The sequence below is a fragment of the Ochotona curzoniae genome, unplaced genomic scaffold (assembly GCF_017591425.1).
Source record: "Ochotona curzoniae isolate NIBS_2020 unplaced genomic scaffold, NIBS_Ocur_1.0 scaffold_2587, whole genome shotgun sequence".
Classification (NCBI taxonomy): domain Eukaryota; kingdom Metazoa; phylum Chordata; class Mammalia; order Lagomorpha; family Ochotonidae; genus Ochotona; species Ochotona curzoniae.
This window is the reverse complement of record NW_024467096.1, coordinates 3371589-3395500: the sequence shown is the minus strand read 5'-3', so window position 1 is coordinate 3395500 and position 23912 is coordinate 3371589. Positions and strand designations below refer to the sequence as shown.

Here is a 23912-nt window from a genome sequence, read left to right as displayed (position 1 = left end):
ATGATATGATATGAAAGTTGAGACATGTACATTTTTGTGTTTTTGGTTTTTTAATAAATTGTGATAGTCAAAGAAAGAAGAAAATAGTGTGAGAGCCTTCAGAAATTAAAATTGGAGCTATTTTATCTGATCCAGCAAACCTTTCTGCTGTATATCCAAAGAATTAAAATCTTGATCTTGAAGAAATATTTACAGCATTATTCACAGTATTCAAGATATAAAAACAACTGAAGTATCCATCTACAGATGAATAGACAAAGAAAATAGGGTATATACATACAGTAGAATATTACTCAACTTTTAAAAGTAAGGAAATTTTGCCTTGGGTAACAACAAGGATGGACCATTTGAGGACCTTATGTTAACTAACCTAATCACAAGAGGTAGGCTTCCTGAATCTGTATGAGATATTTAAGCTAGTCAAACTGAAGCAAGGAGAGGAATGTTCATTGCTAAGAGCTGGGGGAAGGGAAGAATGGAGCTGCTGGGCAGTGGGTATATAGGTTCAGTTTTGCAAGCTGAGTAAGTTACAGAGCCTAGTTGTACAACATACTTGTCATTAATACTATATTTTGTTAAGGTAGACTCATGTTAAGGATCCTTACATCAATTAAAAATTTGCTGGAGTATCTTGCAGCACAGTTCAGAAGATAATGAAGTCATGTTAAATGAAGCTGGAGTCAATTTGAAGGGTTACCCATTGAGCAGATCTGTAGTATTTTGATATCAGAATGATAACAGTAGATCATAAGTCATTAAATAAATGGGAATCCATGACTCCATACTAGTAAATAAGTGAGGAAGAAAGGAAATTGGTTAGGTAGAGTTGAATACCAACACATAAAGGTAAGCCAGCAGTGACTAACAGAATGAATTCAAACAAAAATCGTCTATGGATGCTAAAATAGTGGTTGAAAGTTGAATGAATAGAATATATACATTATGTAGTCTCCATCAAGTGCTTAATAATAATGACAAAGATAAAAATAGAAACTTAAACAGTGAAAAACCTGGCAGATAACACCTTAAATAATAAAATTCATATCAACGTTAACAGGACAAACTGACATCATTAGTCTACTCATTGAGAAGGCCCCAGCATCTCTCTTTTTTGATATTCCTGCCCCAAATGCATAACCTGAGTCTACGCAATGGTAGTCCTTAAATCTGTCAGGGTTAGTAAAAGATAGTGAAAGGCAGCCTCAGGAACTGGTCCAGAATGAGGAAGCTAAAGAGCTCTGACAACTGTTTAGCATATAGTCCTGGGCGCGATGTAGCTTGAGTGTTTTCTCTGTGAAAAACAGTATTGGCCTAATTGACAGCATTAGGTGGAAGGGTCTCTGGGTGATAGTACTGTGCATTTCTGATATTGATGACCATACTTTGTGCGTTCGAGAGTCGCCTTGCTCTGGGGAAGTACTTCAAATAATTCTGTGTGCATTTGTTGAGAGACATGACAAATGTGAAATGTCAAGAATTGTAAAATCTAAATGAGGCATATATAGGATTTCATTATAATTCCAAAAGAAAAACATTTTTGAAAATGAAAGGAAGTGCTTCTTTATGGTAGTTACTGTCTCAAGGTACTTTTATCATGGATAATTTTCTGTATTAAATTTCCTAAACTATAGCCTTATGTGTGTGTATGTGTGTATACATGTTTTTGTGAAATGCCATTTGAAATCTTATGACCATGCCATACATTTGTCTCAGTGAGTGTTCTTTTTAACATATATGTGAGAGACAGTAATTGTGCTAGTTCTTTAGGGGGATTTCAGTCTGGGGACATCAACATCGTGCCTTAAATTTTTACTATGGTCCCAACCAGAACATCACAGCTAAAGGCCCTGAGTATGAGATGCAGACTCATGGAAGTACCTTACACAACATCCATTATGTTCTCATTCTTCCTTCATGACTGTTGTAAGTTATCTCAAGTAGTGTCACTCATGGGCTGTCATGGTGGTGTAGCAAGGTAATTCACTGCCTGCAGTGCTGGCATCCCATTATGCAAAGTAAAATGGTCCTTACCAGCAGCATGAAGGGAAGAAGCATAGAAAGTTACTGCTTGGGGGGATGCAGAGTTTCAGGTTGGGAAAATGGGAAAAAAAAAAGTGACATTTTAGGTTTTGTTGAGACTTTGAAAATATGAGAACAAAATGTTCATACATCTGTTATAATGCAATACGTTATGTCCTAGGTGCTGTCATCAGGAAGGCACACTGGACCTGCTAAATTAACAAGTGGAAAGAAAGGGTAAGAGCTTAAGGAAGTTTATAGCTTAAGGAACTCTCAAACTTTTCAGGCCTGTGGGCTGCACTACCTGTCACCTCCCTCGGAAAACTAGATGGTCTTCTCCCTTCACAAGCTCTGCACAGCCATAGTTTGTATCTAATCATGTTAATCATTTTAGTATTAAGTACTATTAACCATTTTAATATATACATTTTATACATAGTTAGATGAATTTTCCGACCTTTGCTTGAAAGAAAATGTCCTTTATATTTTGGCAGAAAGTTAGTTCTTGTAAGATTATTAACAAACTTTTATACATGATTGTATGATCTTTTCTGACCTTTGCTTGAAGAAAAATTACCTGATTTAATGTATTTTATAAGGAAAAAATTAGTGCTTTTAAGACTACTAACAAATTTGTTTTTTAGGACACATTTAAAAAAAATATCACGTCTAAATGCAGATTCTGGCTTTCCCATCCATTCTGATTCAGAAAGTCAGGTAAGATTAAACTGAATAGATAAAGTGCATGCTGTTTTAATTAGTCCACTGGCAGAATCTGAGAAATGGGAAAGAAAGTACAAAGATAGAATGTTAAGGAATCTGAAAAAATTATAAACTGAGGAACTATGAAGCCTCGTAAAGCACATATTCTACCAGTAATGTGAATAAATTCCTTATGAATAAAAAAATGTGGAACCTATAATCATCTTTTTAATTTTGTTCCCATTTTGTATGCAAATATATTCTAAACACTTTCTCCTTACAGACTGAAGCTGTTCAAGGACTTGAGGGTTGTGCTTCTTTGCTGCGGGACATTTTGAGACATGAAGATTCAGGTCTTGTGTTTTACAATGCTTCTTTACTGATCATCTCTTCTCAGTTTAGTAGTTCTTTTAATGTTAATGAATATTTTGTTTCAATTATAGGTACAGAAACAGCATACTCAGAAAGTAGATATAACTCCAGAACTTTAGAAGGGAAAAGATACGGATCAAAAAAGAAAGGCCAGGAAAGACATAAAACTTCTTTAGTCCGGAAAGAATTATGTAAGCACACATTTATTTATTTATTTATTTTAAAAGATTTATTTATTTTTATTGGAAAGTCAGATATAGAGAAGAGGAGAGACAGGAAGATCTTCCGTCCCCTAATTCGTTCTGCAAATGACTATAATGGCTACCGCTGAGCCAATCTGAAGCCAGGAACCATGAGCTCTTCCAGGTCTCCCATGCAGGTACGGGGACCTAAAGCTTTCACCTGTCCTTGACTGCTTTCCCAGGCCATAAGCAGGGAGCTGGGTGGGAAGCGGAGCTGCCGGGATTAGAAGCTGTGCACATATGGGATCTTGGTGCATGCAAAGTGAGGACTTTAGCCACTAGGCTACTTTGCCAGGCCCTCTTCTTTTATTTAAAGGTAATTATTAACTATGGGATCTTCATGAATTATTAGTTTATGCGGTTGTCATTCATTTCAGTAATGTATTGATTATTTGGCTTTGTGTGTGCTTATGCTTCTCTTTCTTGTTTAAAGATCTGTTTATTTACAGGCAGAGTAAGACAGTCAGGGAAAGGGAGGGAAAGAGAAAGAGGGAGTGCAGGAGACCAAGACTTTTTTTTCTTTTTTTTTTCAAGAAATAGTCATATAAGATATTTATTTTTGAAGTCATTTTAATTAGAAAGAAAGATTTACAGGTTGACAGAGAGATGGAGAATGATCTTCCATCTGCTTGTTCACTCCCCAAATGATTAGAGTTGAGCCAATCCAAAGCTTCTTTGGGTTCTCCCATACAGGTGCAGGATCCCAAGGCTTTAGGCCATCTTCTGCCTTCCCAGGCCATAAGCAGGGAGCTCGATCCATGTGGGATGCTGGTGCTCACAGGTGGAGGAAGGCCAGTTGAGTCATCACACAGCCCCAACACCAGGACTTTCTACCTTTTTGTTCATTCCCAAGTGGCTGCAGTGGCTGGGTCTGGGCCTGACCAAAACCAGGAGCCTAAAAATTCATCTGGGTCTCCCACTTGGGTTTGAGTGGCCAAAGTACTTAGTGTCATTTTTCATTGCTTTCCCAGGCCCATTAGCAGGGAGCTATATTGGAAGCAGAGCAGGTCCTGTATTGTGGGATGCTGGGGTAACTGGTTATGGCTTATCTGGCCACGTGGTGCCTGTGGTTTCTTTCTGTATTCAGCTTCTATTTCCTGAGTAGTCACCTGACTTACTATCACTTTCCCAAGGAGGAAAGTAAAAAAAGACTATATTGCAAATTTTTTAGGAAGAAAAGTTTAAAATTAGAATGTTTGGGAAGTATCTTGAGTTATTTTTATTTTCCCTGCTATTTTCATAGATAGTTAGAAATTGGTTGCATTTCAGGTGTATTGTTGCAGATAGTAATTGTTTTAAAGTTGTGTTTTGTTTTTTTTTTGAATGAGATATGAGATTACTTCAAGTAGTTTGTAGTTCCAAGCGGGCTTTTGGTTTAGAGGTTAAGATGCTCGTTTCTGCTTGCTGTGCCTGGGTTGATTCCTAGCTGTGGCTCTGACTCCAGCTTTCCAGTAGTGCAGAACTTGAGAAATAGCAGCAATGGATCAAGAAACTGGACTTCTGTCACTGGTGTGGGAGAACTGGATTGAGTCCCTGGCTCGTAGCTCAGCCCCCGCCTAGCACTGGCCTCTGCGTATTTGGGCACGTGAATCAGAAGAAGGAAAGCTTGTCTCAGAGATAAAAAGTTTTTAAGTTTGTTGAAAAGGTACATTGTTTTCCTTTTAGCTTCTCCATGAATTTTTTGGAAGTACACTGTATATATGCTGTGCTGGTTGAAGAATTCCACTTGTTCAACTGCAGTGAGGATACATGACAGATGGGGAGGTGAAATTCCAAGTTGTGTAGCTAAGAGAGCCTGCCATTGACTGAATGTTTTACATCCTGATAATTCATTATATTTCAAAATTCAGCAGTTTAGAATAAGCACGTTCTGATAATGTTGTTTTTTGGGGACCCTAAAGAACGAGACAGGCTCAAATGAAGATAAAGTCCACAGTGGAAATTGAGACAAGAATTAGACTGGCTAGAGCTACAGTGCAGGTGAGCCAGAAATGCCAAGACTACAGTGCTTATTTAGATTTCACTTAGACAAGACACGAGTGTAGCAAATTGTCTTGAGTAGTATCTCCGAATGTTGGAGATCCAGGATCCAGGCAAAGAGAAAAATGAAGGTGGAGCATTTATAGGTGTAGAAGTTTTCCTCTAACTCAAGTCTCATGTTATCTTCACCTGCATTATTCAAGATAGTAGCAACTAGCCAATATAACTTTTTGAAAAGAGATTTTTTTTTTTAATTGGAAAGTCAGAGGAGAAGAGAAAGAGAGGAAATTTTTCTATCCATTGATTCACTCCCCAAGTGGCCAGAACAGCTGGGGCTGAGCCGATTAAAGGCCAGGAGCCAGGAGCTTTTTCTGGGTCTCCCACATGGGTGCAGCATCCCAAGACTTTGGGTCATCCTTGACTGTTTTCCTAGGCCACAAGCAGGGAGTTAGATGGGAAGCAAGGCTGCCAGGATATGAACTGGCGTCCATTTGGAATCCCAGTGTATGCAAGGTGAGGACTTCAGCCACTAGGCTACTGCACCAGGGCCCACATACAACTTTTGAACACTTCACATATAGCTAGCTCAACCAAGGAGTTGAATTGTTAATTTAGATTTTAAGTTTGAAAACTGATACTTGTTCCAGTTTTATAATTTGAAATAGTTTGAATATATGGATCTGAATGTTCAACTGTAAATTCTATTAAATCTGAATAGACATGAAGTATTTCTGATGAAAATGTAGTATTCAGGTTGATGTACTTTCTGTACAATACATGCTGGACTAAGAACATTTTATATCAGGCTTGTCACGGTAGCCTGGCGACTAAAGTCTTTACCTTGCATGCACCAGGATCCCATATGGGTGCCAGTTCCTATCCCAGCTGCTCCACTTCCTTTACAGCTTCCTGCTGGTGGACTAGGAAAGCAGAGGAAGACAGCTCAAAGCCTTGGGACCCTGCACCCATGTGGAAAACCTGGAAGAAGCTCCTGTCTTCGGTTTGGCTCAGCTACAGGTATCGTGGTCACGTAGGGAGTGAACCAGCAGGTGGAAGTTCTGTCTCTCCTTCTCTCTGTAAATCTGATTTTCCAATTAAAAAAATTATAAGGCCCTGGCACAATAGCCTGGCAGCTAACATGTTTGCTTTGAACGCACCGGGATCCCATATGGGCACCGGTTCTAATCTCAGCAGCTCCACTTCCCATCCAGCTCCCTGCCTGTGGCCTGGGAAAGCAGTCAAAGATAGCCCAAAGCCTTGGAACCCTGTACCCGCATGGGGAACCTGGAGGAAGTTCCTGGCTCCTGACTTCAGATCGGCACAGTACCAACCATTGTGGTCACTTGGGGAGTGAATCATCGGACGGAAGATCTTCCTCTCTGTCTCTCCTCTTGTCTGTATATCTGACTTTGCAATAAGAATAAATAAATCTTTTAAAAAGAATGATACTGAAAATAATATATCTTAGATTTTTGTTATACACTGGGTATATCACTTTAAATAAGATGTTTTGAGAAGTAATTTTACCTATTCTTTTCACTTTTTATTTATCCGGGAAATTTGAAATTATATACAAGGTTTGTATTTTACTTGTGTATCTGTTAAGCAGCACTGGTCTGAACGAGGAGTCAGCACTAAATAGCTTTATTTTGCAAATAATGTGTATTTTGTAAGTTGAGTTTTGGTAGACCGTAGTCTTACTGACTTTTTCATTTTTTTTATTGCTGCTTTTGTACTTTGGTGGTAGTATTGGTAGTATTAAGTGGTTGTGACCAAGACATAAATTATTTTGTGAGAAACCTAAAATATAATAAGATATACTTTGAGATCTTTTTAAAGATTTAATTATTTTCCTTGGGAATGCAGATTTAGAGGGGAGAGACAGAAGGATCTTCCATCCACTAGTTTACTTACCAAATGGCCAGAGCTGAGCTGAAGTCAGGAGTCCTAAGGACTTGGGCCATCCTCTGTTGCTTTCCCACTCCATAAGCAGGGAGCTGAAATGGTAGTGGAACAGGCAGGACACAAATTGGCACCCATTGGGATCCTGGCACTTGGAAGTAGAGATTTCGCTAGTTCAGCCATTGTGTTGGCCCTAAGTAAGAGGGTACTAAGCTCTAAACTCTTATTTTTTTTTAAGATTTATTTTTATTATTTTTTATTGGAAAGGCAGATATACAGAGAGGAGAGACAGAGAGGAAAATCTTCCGTCCGATGATTCACTCCCCAAGTGAGTGCAACGGCCAATGCTATGCCAATCCGAAGCCAGGAGCCTCTTCCGGGTCTCCCATGCGGGTGCAGGGTCCCAAAGCTTTGGGCTGTCCTCGACTGCTTTCCCGGGCCACAGGCAGGGAGCTGGAAGGGAAGCGGGGCTGCTGGGATAGAACCAGCGCCCATATGGGATCCCGGGCGTGCAAGGCGAGGACCTTAACCACTTGCGCCACCGCGCTGGGCCCTAAGCTCTAAACTCTTAAACCAGAGGCCTGCTTGTTCTTTTTGTCCTTCACCTGTACTTTCATCATCAGAAGGAAAGACCTGTTCCCATAGGAATGTCTTCAGATTGCATATTAGAAAAATGCTTCTCGCTGACTTACTCCCTGAGGTTAAACTGATCATTCGAAAAGCCTCCTTCCCTTAGGTTGTGGTTAAAATGCTCTTATTTAAGTTTACCAGGCTGATGTAGAGTGGAACATTTTGCTATTTGGTTGTGTGTGGTTGGTTGCTGTTTATGATTACAAATTCTTTTTTTCTCTTTAAGACAGTGTTCAGCAATATGCACAACCAGTGCTTAGAACTTGTTCTCTTTTCTATTTCTTTCTGATTGAGGTTAATCATAAAGAAAAGTTTAAGGAATCTGATACAGCATGTTAACTAGTTTATGTATGTGTCACTTATAATTTTAACACACATTTTCTTGCTGGTTTTTGTTAAATGTCTTTTGGGGCATGAGGCATGATCTCCATTGTACTCCATTGCCTGGGACCTACCTGCTCATTGAATTCATGGAGTTACAGAAGCTTACCATGACACATTTGGGAAGCAATGGCATAGAGAGGCAGTTCCAGAAATGTATTGAGCTTAGTAAGAATTTTTCTGAAAAACAAACAAACAAAAAACCAGGAAACTTAAAAAAAATTAAATGTGATAAGTGTATTGAATGCTTTCATGTTTCTGCTTTTAGTTATGTATAGATGTTCCTCTAGTAATGACTAGGGTATATTCCTGATAAACCATCAGAAGTTGAAGGTATCTTAAGTTAGAAATACACTTAACACGCACAACCTACCAAACATAGGTTAGCAACATGCGATATATTTTAGAGCTTAACCATCTATTCTTGTGATCTGTGGCTGGCTGGGAGCAGTGGCTTGTTGCTGCATCACAGGAAGGTCCCCAAAGAAAGATCAAAATTCAAGTTATGGTTTTATTAAGTATATTGATTTTTGAACTGTTCTTAAAAAACACAGACAAACACACAAACAAAAAACACCAAGTTGAACCCACCTAATTCAGGGACTTTCTGTATTTCGTTTGTCTTACTTTGGGCAAATGAACTCCCACAGGCAGAATCCTTTGAATGTTGATTACCCCATCAAGTCTAGGTGCGGTTATGAATTTCCAACTGTAATAAGCATCCAGTGGCTGTTATCTGCAGGAGATGCATTTGGGTAGCACAAGTTACTTTCCTGTCTGTGCTTATATATCTAAGCAACAGCCAGTGCTCAAACAGCAGCTGGACTTCAGGGACTGAAAAAAAATCTCATGGTTGGAATGAACAAGTACATTTTACATTAGTTCTAGTTACCATGGTTAAACATGTTAAACAGTTAAACATATTACAATCTAGATCTGTTAAGATTTTCATGTAGGGTTCTGTGGTATGAATTGACAAGAACAAGAAAGTATACTTAATTTGTATTTGTGTACTAACATGCTTGCTATGTTGTTTTATTTTAAATTTATAGTAATATAAATGTAGTCTTATTTGTTTTAAATTATTTAAAACTTTATGCTTCAATTATAAATATTAAGTATTAGTAGGTTTTCATAAGCACTGATTTTTATAAAGGAGCAAGATAACTCCTTTTAATTGGAAGGCTTTGATTCTTAAATATATTTTCAGTTAATTTATGTTGGATGATGACATCTGGTGGCAGAGGCATAAATTGTAGTTCAGCTTTCTCAGGACCATGAAAGCCACCCTGGAAAGGGAAGATGAGTAAGACCGAATGCCTGGGACTTCTGAGTGAAATCTGAGATTTCCTCAAACCATTGAGTTCCTAGGGGACCAAAGGAAATCCCAACACAGAAGTGAGCACAAGGAGTCAAGAGGAGAGGAGTGATGAGAAAAGGCTGGCTATGAACAAAGATCTTCCACTCCATTTTGAAGATCTCCAGGTTAAAATATTTAGAGGGTAGTTTTCCATTTGATTTATTAGAAAGTTATCATCAATAAGGATAGTACTTTGTGGAAATCAGTCATTTTTGTTGTAACTCACCTGTTCAGATAATGAAGGTAGCTCTTGCTGCTTTGGGTTTTAATGATTTCAGAGGGGACATGGGCAGAGGTGTTCATCAGAAAGTGAGATCAATGTGTCCTTATTTGTGCTTCCTAAGAGCTTGTGACTATTTGTTGATAAAACACTTAATTAGCTCTGTGTGCTACACATTGATTAAGAGTTCTGCAAGTATTATTTTCACAACAGTCTTTAAGTAGGTATTATCACCATGTTTCTGACGAGAAAAATGAGGTAGAGAAAAGTTAAATAATTTACTCATGGATACTCAGCTAACAAATGAACATTGTACACATCTTCATATAGTCTTAATTATGTGTTTCTGTTAGGTATACTCATGGGAATAGAATTATTCTGTCACAGGATGTGTGTTTAGTTTTGGTGGATGATTTATCTTGTACAGTAATAACCTTTGATCTACCAGAACACTTCAGTTTCTGTTAATAATGTTCAAAAATATCTCCTAAGATGAGATAAAATTCAGATGCTTATACCAATCCTGTAGGATAGTGTTGTGTATAAAATTTTGGTTTTTAGTTATTATGTTATTAATACTAGGTTTCTACTTTGTAGGAAAAAAATGACAATGTAAGACAGTACCCCACATAAAGAACAAGAGAATCAAAGATAAGCTATGTAGGGCAATATGCAGTAGCATATGGTTGTTACAGTGTGTTGTGGCATGACAAAGCTGGGCATGATTGAATTAGAACCTACCTCACAGAAGAGACTTTCAGAGGACGAGTCTTGATAAGTGAGTGCCATTGAGCTTGAAGGAGTAATGCCTCATGCTCAGTGCTATAGGAACGTGAGAAAGACTTGTTAGGTGTCTATATCAACCTGTCTAGGATGAAAATCTGAATTGGGGGTAATGGGAAGACAATTGGTTTTGGTTAGGATTTGGAAAAGTTTAAATGACATGCTAAAATGTTTCTGAAGGTCCAATGTGCAAATTAAATCTCGTTCCTTAATGATCTCTAAATTGTTTTGTTTTAGCTATCAAAATGTCAAAAGTTCTATGAAGTATACTGTCTTGTCTGCTTTTCCTGTGAGTCTGAATTCAATATGGGGCAAGGTGAAGGAGTTTTATTAAACACTAGAGAGAATGTGGTAACCTTGATAGAAGTGTTATAATTTAAAAAATAGATGTTTACAAACCAAACCAATGCTATTTTTGAAAAGAATTTGAGTTACTTTTCTTTAGGAGTGATAATGATAAAGCTTTTCTGTGAAATATGTGTTAAGTTGAGCCACTTCTGAGTCCTTTCTTCCCCTAAGATCTTATAGGAAAAGGTTTTTGAAGAATTACATTTCAAACACTTTTTCCCCCTGTTCCCTCTTAGTATCTTCGGATCATAAGAAACAAACATCCAATGAAGCCTCTGCTGAAAGTGAAAGAGACACATCAGAGAGAGCACAAAACTGGTCATTGCAAGATCATCATAGAGCATACTCACCCATGATATACCACGCCCTCTGCGAGCATGTGCAGACTCAAATGTCGCTGATGAATAATTCGACTGCAAAGAACAGCACAAATGGAATCCCTGCTGTACCCTGCCATACTGTGTCTGGTTCTGGTAAGTATGATTGATGTTTTTAAAAGCATGAACATAGGCTCTAGGTAAATTACTTGGTTATTCTATAAGCAGGATGAAACACAAATGATTCTTTTTCCCTTTCTTTTTAGAATCTCAAGCAACATCACAGTCTAATTATGGCTTATGTATCCCCACTCCTGTCTGGTCAGCTCAGCAGCCATCATGCCCTTCAATGGTTCATGCTGTAGGTACAGTTTGTTTTGTGTACGATACAAATAATAATTTGCTTGTAGAAAAGATCAGCTTAGGAGGGAATTTTGAATTTACTGACTGTCTCAGTGTACTAGAGTTTAAAGACCAATTATTTTTCAAGTTGTTGAGTTTTTTGTTTGTTTGTTTATTGTACTAGAAAAGTTTTAGCTACTTGTTAAGCATAATGAGGATAAGGGAAAGATATCAGTAGAAAAATGAATCATCCATATTTACCAACCAAACACATGTATAAGGCACTTTTCACACATTCGGTTCTCTGAGTGGGTTGTTTCCTACATTTAAGTTTGCTTCCTTCCCTTTTTTTCCCTTTCTTTATTAGTTTTTTTTTTGGAAAGACTTATAGAGAGAGAAGTAGAGGCACAAAGAGATCTGGTGGATCACTCCCTAGATGGCGTGGTGTTGTTTCCGTAATGTAGTGGTCATCATGCTCGCCTAACACTCCCTAGATGGCCTCAATGATTGGAGCTGGACCAGTCCAAAGTCAGGAGACTGGAATTTCTTCCAGGTCCACCGCATGGAACAAGGCTCAAGGCCTTGGGCCATCTTCCCCTGTTTCCCAGGTGGGTTAGCAGAGAACTGGATTGTAGGTGGAACAGCCAGGCCTTAGGTGGAGGCTTAATGTGCTTCACTACTGTGCCAGCTCCAAGATTTATTAATTTAAAGGTAGAGTTACAGGAGTGGAGGAGAAGGGAGAGAGAGGTCCTTCCATGTGCTGGTTCATTCTCTTGATGGCTTACACCAGCCGGGGTTGGGCCAGGCAGGAGCTAGGAGCTTCACCCAGGCCTCCTCGGGCCACCTCTCAGACACATTAATAGGGAGCTGACTCAGAAGTGGATGAGCTGGGAATCAGCAGCATTTTTTTTAATTTATTTTACTTTTATTGGAAAGATATATATCACAGAGAAGAGAGACAGAAAGATCTTCCATCCGCTGAGTCACTCCCCAAGTGGCTGTGATGGTTGGAGCTGTGCTATCTGAAGCCAGGAGCTTCTTCCAGCTCTCCCATGCAGGTGCAGGGTCCCCAGGCTTTGGGCCGACCTCGACTGCAATCCCGGCCACAAGCAAGGAGCTAGATGGGAAGCATGGCTGTCTGGATTAGAACTGGCACCCTTATGAGATCCTGGCACATTTAAGACGAGGACTTTAGCTGCTAGGCTTTGGCACTGGGCTCACAGCCCAAGCATTTGCAAAAGTGTATATGTTCACTTTAGTCCCAAAGTGCACCAGTTTTTCATGTATTATATGTATATTTTGTGGTATTTCTAAACATTCTGTTTTAGTCATGACTTTCCAGTGATCCTGGATTACAGAATTAGCTAATTAGGTTTCTTTAGACTTTTTTTATGATTTATTTTACGGGCCTAGTGTGATGGCTCAGTTGGCTATTTCTCCCCCTTGCAAGTGTTGGTTTGTGTCCCTGCTGCTTTACCTCTCAACCAGCTCCTTGCTTATGACCTGGGAAAGCAGTGGAGAATGGCCTAAAGCCTTGGGGCCCTGCATCCATGTGAGAGACTCAGAAGAAACTCCTGGCTCCTAGCTCCTGTTTTCGGATTGGCTTAGCTTCAGCCTGGCCATTGTGGCCACTTGGAGAGTGAACCAGTGGATGCAATATATTTGTCTTTCTATGAGGTTTATTTTAATTTTTATTAGAAAGGCAGAGTTACAGAAGAGGAAAGGCAATCTTTTATCTACTGGTTTACTTCCCCAAAAGCCGCAATGATTGGAGCCTGACCAGCCAAAGCCTGCAGCCAGGAATTTGTGGTCCTTTCATGTGGGTGGCAGAGACCCAAACACCTGGTCCATGTGCTGCTTTTCCATTAGCAGGGCACTAGATGGGAAGTGGACCAGTTGGGACAGGAACCTGTACCTGTATGCAATGCCATTGTCACGCGCAGCAGCTGTACCCACTGTGCCATAACACTGGCTCAGCTAATTAGCTTTTTTTGTTTGCTTGTTTAATTGGAAACTCAGATATTTAGAGAGGAAGACTTCTGCCCAATGATTCACTCCCCACATGGCTGCAACGGCCAGAGCTGAGCAGAGCCAAAGCCAGGAGCCAGGAACCTCCTCCTGGTCTCCCATGCAGATGTAGGATCGCACAGTTTTGGGCAATCCTGAACTGCTTTCCCAGGCCACAAGCAGGGAGTTGGATGGGAAGTGGGGCTGCCAGGATATGCACCGGCGCCCATGTTGCATCCTGGCATGTGCCAGGTGAGGACTTTCACCACTGGGCTACTACACTGGAGCCAGCTAATTAGTTTTTTTTTTTTTTAAAGATTTATTTTTATTATTTTTTCATTGGAAAGGCGGATATACAGAGAGGAGAGACAGAGAGGAAGATCTTCCGTCCGATGATTCACTCCCCAAGTGAGCGCAACGGGCCGATACTATGCCAATCCGAAGCCAGGAGCCTCTTCCGGGTCTCCCACGCGGGTGCAGGTTCCCAAAGCCTTGGGCCGTCCTCGACTGCTTTCCCGGGCCACAGGCAGGGAGCTGGAAGGGAAGCGGGGCTGCTGGGATTAGAACCGGCGCCCATATGGGATCCCGGGCATGCAAGGCGAGGACCTTTAACCACTTGCGCCACTGCGCCGGGCCCTAATTAGTTTTTTTAAAAGATTTATTTTTATTATTTTTTTTATTGGAAAGGCGGATATACAGAGAGGAGAGACAGAGAGGAAGATCTTCCATCCGATGATTCACTCCCCAAGTGAGCCCAATGGGCCGATACTATGCCGATCCTAAGCCAGGACCCTCTTCCGGGTCTCCTACATGGGTGCAGGTTCCCAAAGCTTTGGGCTGTCCTCGACTGCTTTCCCGGGCCGTAGGCAGGGAGCTGGAAGGGAAGCGGGGCTGCTGGGATAGAACCAGTGCCCATATGGGTTCCTGGGCGTGCAAGGCGAGGACCTTAACCACTTAACGCCACTGTTCCGGGCCCAGATAATTAGTTTTTAAGAACTAGAATCTTGATTTAGCTAAGTACAGTTTTCTGATTTTTAATGTAAAAATGTTAGATAGTTATTTTCTAAGTATTGCTGATATTTGTGATTGGAATTTTTATAATTATTGCCTACAAGAACACTTATAAAATATGTTTTTTCTTTTCCTTTCTTTAGGAAGTTCAAACAGGTGGTGACAACCAGTTTGCATCACAAAGCAAAACAGTTTCTGTGAACCCTCCTGGCATTCCAGCTAATTCCGTCAACGCCAGTCCTGTGCTTCCCTGTGGTCTGCCTGGCACTGACAGATCAGCTCTTGCAGCATTTCAGCAGCTGGGCCTTACGAATGGGATACTGCTACAAAAAGGAGTTCCAAGGGAAGCAGACCTGCTAAAGTGCTTTCAAACATATATGTCTCTGTTCCAGTCTCCTAGAAAAGAAGCTCATGCAGACAACCAGACATCCCGAAGCTCCACTCGATCACAGCAAGCCTGCTCAGCAGCTAATGAAGACGGAGATGCCAGAACACAAATGGGAGAGGCCACCAGTGAGGGAAGGGACCTCAGTATCCATGTATCGGATGCGAAAATAATCAAGGATGTGCAGAAGGCCAAAAATGTGAACCGGACTGCTGAAAAAGTTAGAACTATAAAGTATTTGTTGGGAGAGCTGAAGGCCTTGCTAGCAGAACAAGGTGGGTGAGTACTTTCCTGTTATAACATGGTGTTCAATTGAAGTAGCAGTGTTGGCCTGGTGCAGTCACCTAGCAGCTCAAGTCCTTGTCTTGCACATGCCAGGATCCTAGATGGGCATCAATTCAGGTCCTGGCAGCCCCGCTTCCTGTGAAGCTCCTGCTTGTGGCCTGGGAAAGCAGTTGAGGACAGCCCAAAGCCTTGGGACCCTGCACCTGTGTGGGGGTCCCGGTAGAAGCTCTTGGCTTCAAATCGGCTCAGCTGTGTCTGTTGCAGCCCCTTGTAATGCAAGATCTTCCTTTCTATCCCTTCTCCTCTCTGTATATCTGAGTTTCCAATAAAAAATAAGTCTTGAAAGTAGCAGTGTCATATTAGTCACTCTGCAAGTTCAGAGTAAGTGATAGGAGTGCTTCCATAAAACTGTATCTTGATCTGAAAAAAAGTTATTCTGCCTGTTGTAGTTTTTGCTTTTTAGATATTGCTCCCTTCTTTTGTCCTTGAATTTGAAATATATTATGGATCTTGAAAGGATTTCTGAGAATTTGTGAAGAAAAAATTTTAGAGGTTAGAAAATTCCTGAAGACCATTATACTCCTTAAGTTAGTCTGATTTTCTGAAATAAGAAAATGCAGATTTCTTTAATAACTATTTAACAAATCTCAGTTTGAAAAGTAATACAAATTTCCTGTCCTTTTGAGTTTATTTTTGTGGATTTTTCACTTTTCTAAGATCTTGAAAATATTTTTGAACCAGATTCTGTTAATTTGTTTTCATTTAATATATATGTATAAATATATATAACTTAAGAAGGTACAATATAAGGCTTTCTCTTGGAATGAATTGCAGATTTGCCATCAACTTAATAAACACAGTAATTGGCTGTGGAAGCGCTGATTTAATACCTAACATTTGCAAACTGACAAAACAAATCTTTTTGAAAAAAATTTTTTGGTTCCTTCATTTACTTTTTCTTTTGTGATTTACCAAAAAAATCTTAAAACGCGACCCAGCACAATGGCTCAATTACTTAAATCCTCATGTTTACATGCACCAGGATCCTATATGGATGCCAGTTTGTGTCTCAGCTGCTCTGCTTCCCATCCAAATCCATGCTTATGGCCTGGGATAGATGCTTGTGGCAGTGGAAGATGGCCAAGGACCCTGCAGCTGCATGGGAGACCAGGAGGAGCTCCTGGCTCTGGCTTTGGATTGGCTTAATTCCAGTGGTTGCAGCCAGTTGGGGAGTGAACCAGCAAATGGAAGATCTTTCTCTCTTTACTCTCTGTAAATCTGCTTTTCCAATAAAAATAAATCTTTTTTTTTCTCCCCAGCAAATTTTTTAACTTTCTTTTTTTTTAATTTTTAAACTATTATTATTATTATTATTTATTACATTGAATCATGCGACACAGTTTTACAGGCACTGGGATTCCCCCCTCCCCTCCCCAAAACCCACTCCCCCCTCCCATAGTGGATTCTTCCATCTGTTGCATTACCACAGGTCAAATTCAGATGAGATTTTGTCCCTTGCAAGCATCTACAAAGCATAGAGTCCAGCATCTTATTGTGCAGATAAGTTCAGTGGTTTCATGGGGAGACAGTCTCTGGTCTGAAGGTACAGCCGAACCTATAGGAATATAGTTTCAATAAGCCAGAGATTTAGGGTATTAACATTGCTGTATTTTCATACCTTCGACTTATTAATGTAACCATTGCTTTAACCAGGTAACAGTAACATTAACACCTATCACTTTTGAAAGCTCACCCAGCACTGTGCTAAGTATTTTCAGTGCATTAATCCCTGTTGCAAAGCAATGAGGTACTATTATTGTTCTTATTTTACATATGAGGAAAATTTTTTTAAAATAGTATCTCATTTAATCCTCTCAGCAGCCTTATAAAGTATTATTATTTCCATTTGAAGAAACTCGGGTTTCAAAAGCTAAGCTGAAAAATTTTAGGTGATATTAGAATATACAAGTTTCAGACAAGAGTAATAATTTCAAAAGATCTGTTGTGCCAGATCTTGGAGAGACTATAGTTGATTAAAATGTATTATTTTTAAGTGCTCTCACTGTAAAAAAAAAAAAAAGAGGAAATATTTATATTAACTCTGCCATTCCACATTATGTAGATTCTTTTTAAAATATTTATTTATTTTTATTGGAAAAGCAGATCAGATTGATGGAGAAAAGGAAAGACAAAAAGATCTTCCATCCTCTTGTTCATTCCCTAAATGGCCGAAATGTTCAGAGCTGAGCCAATCCAAAGCCAGGAGCTAGGAGCCTCTCCCGGATCTCCCACGTGGGTGCAGGGTCCCACAGCTTTGGGCTGTCCTTGACTGCTTTCCCAGGCCATAAGCAGGGAGCGGATAGAAAGTGGAGCAGCTGGGACATTAGCTGACAGCCATACAAGGTGAGAATTTAGCTGTTGAGCCATTGTGCTGAGCCCCACATTGTATACATGTTTCAGAACAACATGTTAAACAAAACCAACCTATATATTCTTTTTGTATTATCAATTTAAAATTAACTTTTTAAAAAAAAGATGGATTTTTATTTGTTCTTCAGAGAGACAGGAAAGATAGAATCTTCAGACTGCTAGTTTCTCCCCGTAAGACCGAAAATGCGAGGACTGGACCAGGCTGAAGATAGGAGTTTTAAGTTTCTTCAGGTCTCCAATGTGGGTATAGGAGCCCAAGTACTTGGGTCATCTTGTATTGTTTTTCCAGGTGCATTAACAGGAAGCTGGATTAGAAGTGGAGCAGACAAGACTTGAACTGATGCCCATTTGGGATTTCTGTGTCACAGGTTGGATGGGTGTTGGGAGATAAAGATCTAATATCTACCTTCTACCTGTGTCTCTTTGCCGTCACTAGAATCATCCACTCTGCAGTTAATACCAAGTTACAACAAATGAGGTGTGCCTGCTTTTATTAAGTCTGTTTTATAGAATGTAGTGGCACCTTACTCCAGCAGACCCTCACTCACTATTTTACCAGATAAATCAACCTAAGTGAATATTTACTATGTCAAGATGAGTGTTTGTAAATGTTAATACTGTAATGAAGTGTGTCCTTTAGCAACCACAGGAACTCTGTAAATCCTTTGGTAATTGAACCAGGAGATACATGTAAGTAACTTTCCTGCTTGACTCTTCAATAGATAAAAAAAATCACTAATGTGATAATCCTGTGTTTAAGATTTATCTTTTGTTTACTGAATTGAATTTCTTTAGAATTTTTCTGAGTAAGCATATGTAGGCAACAGGAAAGAGGGAAATGAAATTTGTATAATAAATTCACAAGTAATTGAGTTTATTTATAGTAAGTACGTACATATCTAAAATTTTTTTAGTAATATGTACTAATAATCTTGTCCAAAGCCAATACATAATGTCAGTTTTACTAATCTCTGCCTTTTTTAGAGGATTCAGAAATTGAAAGGCTGATTACAGAAGTGGAAGCATGTGTATCTGAGCTCCCAGCTATAAGTGGAAGCACAAATATTCAAGTTGAAATAGCACTGGCTATGCAGCCATTACGAAGTGAAAACACTCACTTACGAAGGTAAAAGCTGTTTTTGAGTATTTTTGTCTCTTTCTAAAGATGCCCTATAGCCAGAAGAAGTTACTAAATGAGGTACCTAGGACTCAGTAGATTTGCCCAGTTTTCAGAATGTCTAGCATTCCCTACCTGTTTTCCTTCTGCCAACTAGTACATCTTCTTTCCTAGCCTTTTGCCTCTTAACATCAGGTTGGCGCTGTGTAGAGAGGAAGATGAAATATCTCAATGTCTTTATCAGGGTAAGCTAGATCATGCTACAGAAACAAACTTAAAAATCTCAGTGACATAACCTAGTAAAAGTTTTTTTTTCCTTCATACTAAAACCACCATGGTTCATGGCAGATTGTATCTCATCTTGTTACTCAAGATCTAGGCTCCCACCATCTTAGGAAACCCGTCTCTATATTATGTTCCCCAAAATATATCAATGAGGCCTCTTTACATTCCCCTGCCTAAAAGCGACCATCTCGCTGCCATGTATATATTTCAAAGGCTAGAACAAGGCATGCCCGCTCTACCTATGTGAAAGTGTCGCAAGGAAAGGAGCACCTTATGTGACAGCACAACACTACCACATTTAGACGTAAGAGGAAAAAAAAAACTTCATTTTATCTTATTTTGATAGAGTCATTTATTTTTTAAGTTTTTATTCCTTTTAATTGATTTGAAAGGTAGGTAGACAGAGTTGTTTCCCACCTGCTGGTTCACTCCCCAAATGGCTGCAGTAGCCTGGCTGACCCATGCTGACTGATTCCAGGAGCTAAAAACCCCAGGTGGTTTTCCTACACGGTCTAAGGAGGCCCCAAGCACTTGCATCCCAGGTACATGATCAGGAAGCTGGAGCAGAAGCTGAGCAGCCAGGATTTGAAATGGCACTTCAATATGAGATGACAGTCTTGCAGATAGCAGCTTAATCTGTTACAACACAGCCTGCTCCTGGAATCATATGCTTACTTTTATTTTTAAGATTTATTTATTTTTATTGGAAAGGCAGATATACAGAGAGGAGGAGAGACAGAGAGAAAGATCTTCTATACACTGATTCACTCCCCAAGCGTCTGCAACAGAGCTGAGCTCAGCTGAGCTGATCTGAATCCAGGAGCCAGAAACTCCTGCTGGTCTCCCATATAGATGCAGACTCCCATGGCTTTGGGCTGTCCTCTACTACTTACCCTGGCCACAGGCAGGGAGCTAGAAGGGAGGTGCAGCAGCTGGGATACGAACCGGCTCCCACATGAAATCCTGGTGCATGCAAGGTGAGGACTTCAGCCGCTAGGCCACTGCGCTGGGCCCTAGATGTTGGACTTAAATCCTAGTAATTCTGTCTTTGTTCCTGACAAAGGTACTTCTAACTATTGATTTTCAAAACCAAGAATAAAGAATAATGAGAATGACCAGCAATACCACTAGCATCTATTGAATGTTTGTTTTGTGCATGCATCTTTGTCTTTCCTTAACTCTCACAACAGCTCTTTGAAGTAGGTGTTATTTTTTTTCTCCTTTACAGATGAGCAAACCAAGACACAGAGATTGTATAACTTGTCCAAGGTCATTTATCTAAGATGTGGCAGTCAAAACCCAGACCCAAGAAATTTCAGTTTAGAATGTAATAATCCTAACTAGTACAGTTCTACATTGTGTATTTTTAAAGTACAGACTTATATATATATAAGTCTTACTTAACTTACTAACTTTTTTTACTTAGGTATGTATTGTGGAACAAAAAGAAAATGCTGTTATCTCTTAGGAATAAACAAAGTATCTAAAGGAATGACAAGTAAATAATTGGTTTCTGAAGCCTATTAGAACTTCCTTCCGAGTGTCACCATGGAAATGTTCTTACTTTATTTCCCTTCCTTGGAAGTTTTAGAATTGCCTTAGGAGTTAATTTATAAGTCATTCAAGAAAATGAGAGGTACGGTTTTATTGGTCACTACCTGTATTTAATTTTTTGAAAGGTTAATTAGTTTGATCTCCAGTTCTTCAGACTTGGCAGCAGAGCTTTTAACTGTTTGTCCTTCAGGGACAATGTTATGTAGCATGTTATTTGCTCTTGTTGTTTACTTGACCGTCTGAAAGAAGTAAATGAAAAATGAAGAATTTTCAGATATGTTCTTGGTAGCAGAAGTTCTGAAATATTGTGCCATTTGATAATCTATATTTGGAAAGAATCTTCCATTAAAATACTAATTGGGGCCTGGCACAATAGCCCAGTGGCTAAAGTCCTCACCTTGCATGCACCAGGATCTTATGTGGACGCTGCTTCATGTCCTGGCTGCTCTGCTCCCCTTCCAGCTGCCTGCTCGTGGCCTGGGAAAGCAGTTGGAGACCTGCAGGAGGTACCTGGTCCCTGGCTTCAGATTGGCTTAGTTCTAGCCACCGTGGCCACTTGGGGAGTGAATCAGCAGATAGGAGAGCTTTAAATAATAATAAATAAATTAAAATAGCACTTGACATGCAAAGGCTCATTCAAATGAGTTTTTAGTCATTTTCAATCAAATTTCTTTTCCTGTTTTTAGCTTGGAAATTATATGTTTCTTTTTACCTGGGAAAAAAAATGATCTGTCAGTTCTTTAAAGTTTATTGCCACCTTGTGGCTTAAAAAATTAGGTTGGTAGATTTCTGTGGAATCTTGGCATTTTGATTAGACATTTTTTGTATAAGACTGTTTTTTTTTAAGATTTATTTATTTTTATTATAAAATCAGATATATAGAGGAGGAGAGACAGAGAGGAAGGTCTTCGTTCATTGATTTACTGCCCAAGTGACTGCAACAGCCAGTGCTGCGCCAATCCGAAGCCAGGAGCCAGGAACTTCTCTCTGGGTCTCCCTCATGGGTGCAGGGTCCCAAGGCTTTGAGTAATTCTTGACTGTTTTCCCAGGCCACAAGCAGGGAGCTGGATGGGAAGTGGGGCTGCTGGGATTAGAACCAGCACCCATATGGGATCCCGGGATGTTCAAGGTGAGGACTTTAGCCGCTAGACTACTGAGCTGGACCTAGGAAATAACTTTTAAAGCAAAAATCAGGAAGAGGAGCGTGTGAAAGAAAGCTGAGAAGGAATAATAAGGAAAGTAGCAGGAAGATTGAGAGTGATACAAAAAAGCCATGGGAAGAAAAATTGCAGGAAAGATTTTTGCAAAAAAAAAAAATTTTAAGGAACCAACAATTGAGACAAAAGCAGATCAAGAATTAACATTACTGACCTGGTATGTTAGCCTAGTGGTTAAAGTCCTTGCCAGCACCGGGATCCCATATGGGTGCCTGTTTGTGTCCTCGCGGCCATGCTTCCCTTCCAGCTCCCTGCTTGTGACTTTGGAGGGCAGTTGAGAACAGCCCAAAGTCTTGGGACCCAGCACCTATGAAGGAGACCTGCAGGAAGCTCCTGGATCCTTGCTGTGGATCTGTTCAGCTCTGGCTGTTGTAGTTACTTGCGGAGTAAATCAGTGGACAGAAGATCTTCCTTTCTTTTTTTAAAGAAAAGAAAAAGAATAAACATGAGGAAGACAAATCACCCAAAGAAACATGGGGTCAAGGATGTTCTGCTTCACTAGAACATAAGCAATATGAGGATTGATTTTATTCTCATTTTTTCCTAAAATTTTCCATTTTAATTGCTACATAAATTCACAGTTCACTGTTTCCTAGCAGTCTTAGTTTTTCTCTTATAAATCCTTTGTAAAAATTTTATTTAAGTAGCAGAGCATATGTATAGATATGTGTATGTGTGTTTATGTAATTTCTTTTTAACCAGTTGTAGGTGTACATTTCAGGTAATAGGTACAATGCTGTGTACATATTACCACTATTTTTGCCCCCAAATTTTTATTCTTAACATAAATTCTGTAGTCACTACATCTTAGTTCCCCCATCTCTCTTTCCTCATCTTTTGGTGAAGTATTCTTCCTACTTGTACGAATTTGAGAATTTGTGTTTCTCTAATTGGCTGCTGTATTTTAAGTATTGAAAATTATGCCTGGTACTCTAGTGTTTGTTAAATGACTGAATGTACAATGGATAAGCTGGAAAACATAAAACAAAATGGAAAAAGAATGAAAAAACTATAAATAAGATTAAACGTGAAAAAGAAACAAGATAAAAATTGGCAAATTTTGTTTTTCTGGAAAATGAAAACAGTGAATTAATTACAGACAGTACTATATAAATACTGAAGGGCAGCCACTGAGGCACCACATGGGACCTCTGCATCCCCTGTTCAGGTGCCTGCTCAAGTCTTGTTCTCCTTCTGATCTGACTTTGTCCTCGTGTAGACTCTGGAAATGCAGCAGATTATGGCTCGAGTAGTTGGGTCCTTGTTACCAGTGTGAGAGACCAGCCCAGTGCTTGCCTTTTCAGGGATTTGAGAGTGAACCATCAAATGGAAACATTTCCACATCCCCACCCCCCACATACGCCTCTGCTTCTCTGCTCTTTATATCAACAGATCAGGAGCACATAAAAGAACCCAGAAAAGCTATACAACATGACCAAAGTTAAGACATAATACTGATAAAGTTTTGTTGTTAAGGACAAAAAATTAAATTATAGACATACAGGAAAAAAGCAAATCATGAATAAAGAGGAAATGATAAAGTTGACCTCAGTTTTTTCACAGGGATATTTATTATTCATTTATAAAGTTCTAGGGAAATAAAAATATGCTCCAAGAACGGCTTAGCTGTCCTCTTACTGTCTGGGCAGCAGTCTTGAGTATACATCAGTTTACTAAACAGAGGACCTTTAGACTCTGTAAGATCAAGACAAAACACTATTGAATGGCAGCCTGGAAAACTAAGAGATAAATCCCCGAGAAGTAGATTAGAGATGAATGTTGAACCTATGTATAAATTAAGAAAACTGTAGAACTTACAGTTATAGAGTAGAATATGTTAGTAACAAGAATAGCATAAATTCCAAACTGAAAATTTTTTGTATCTTTAGTTTTAGCTTATTTAGGAGTGATATATCCCACAGTAAAGATGTTTGTATAAAAATTTATCACATCTGGTTTCACTTGTTATTTTTCACAAAAATTGAAATCATATAATCCTAAATTCAGTACATTAGATTTTTAA

General features: G+C 39.4%; 1 protein-coding gene across 2 annotated transcripts in view; it reads left to right on the top strand.

The window, feature by feature from the left end:
- The window catches only part of CCDC14 (coiled-coil domain containing 14), a 42124-nt gene that overhangs the window by 3764 nt on the left and 14448 nt on the right, over positions 1 to 23912 (top strand). The window contains exons 2-9 of one of the 2 annotated variants that reach the window (XM_041002999.1): positions 2201 to 2256; positions 2664 to 2736; positions 3005 to 3074; positions 3165 to 3284; positions 11176 to 11412; positions 11523 to 11617; positions 14760 to 15276; positions 18701 to 18842. In XM_041002999.1, the coding sequence (XP_040858933.1) occupies positions 2201 to 2256; positions 2664 to 2736; positions 3005 to 3074; positions 3165 to 3284; positions 11176 to 11412; positions 11523 to 11617; positions 14760 to 15276; positions 18701 to 18842 (1310 nt within the window). The remainder of the gene's footprint in view (positions 1 to 2200; positions 2257 to 2663; positions 2737 to 3004; positions 3075 to 3164; positions 3285 to 11175; positions 11413 to 11522; positions 11618 to 14759; positions 15277 to 18700; positions 18843 to 23912) is intronic. The other variant, XM_041003000.1, reaches the window with a different exon arrangement.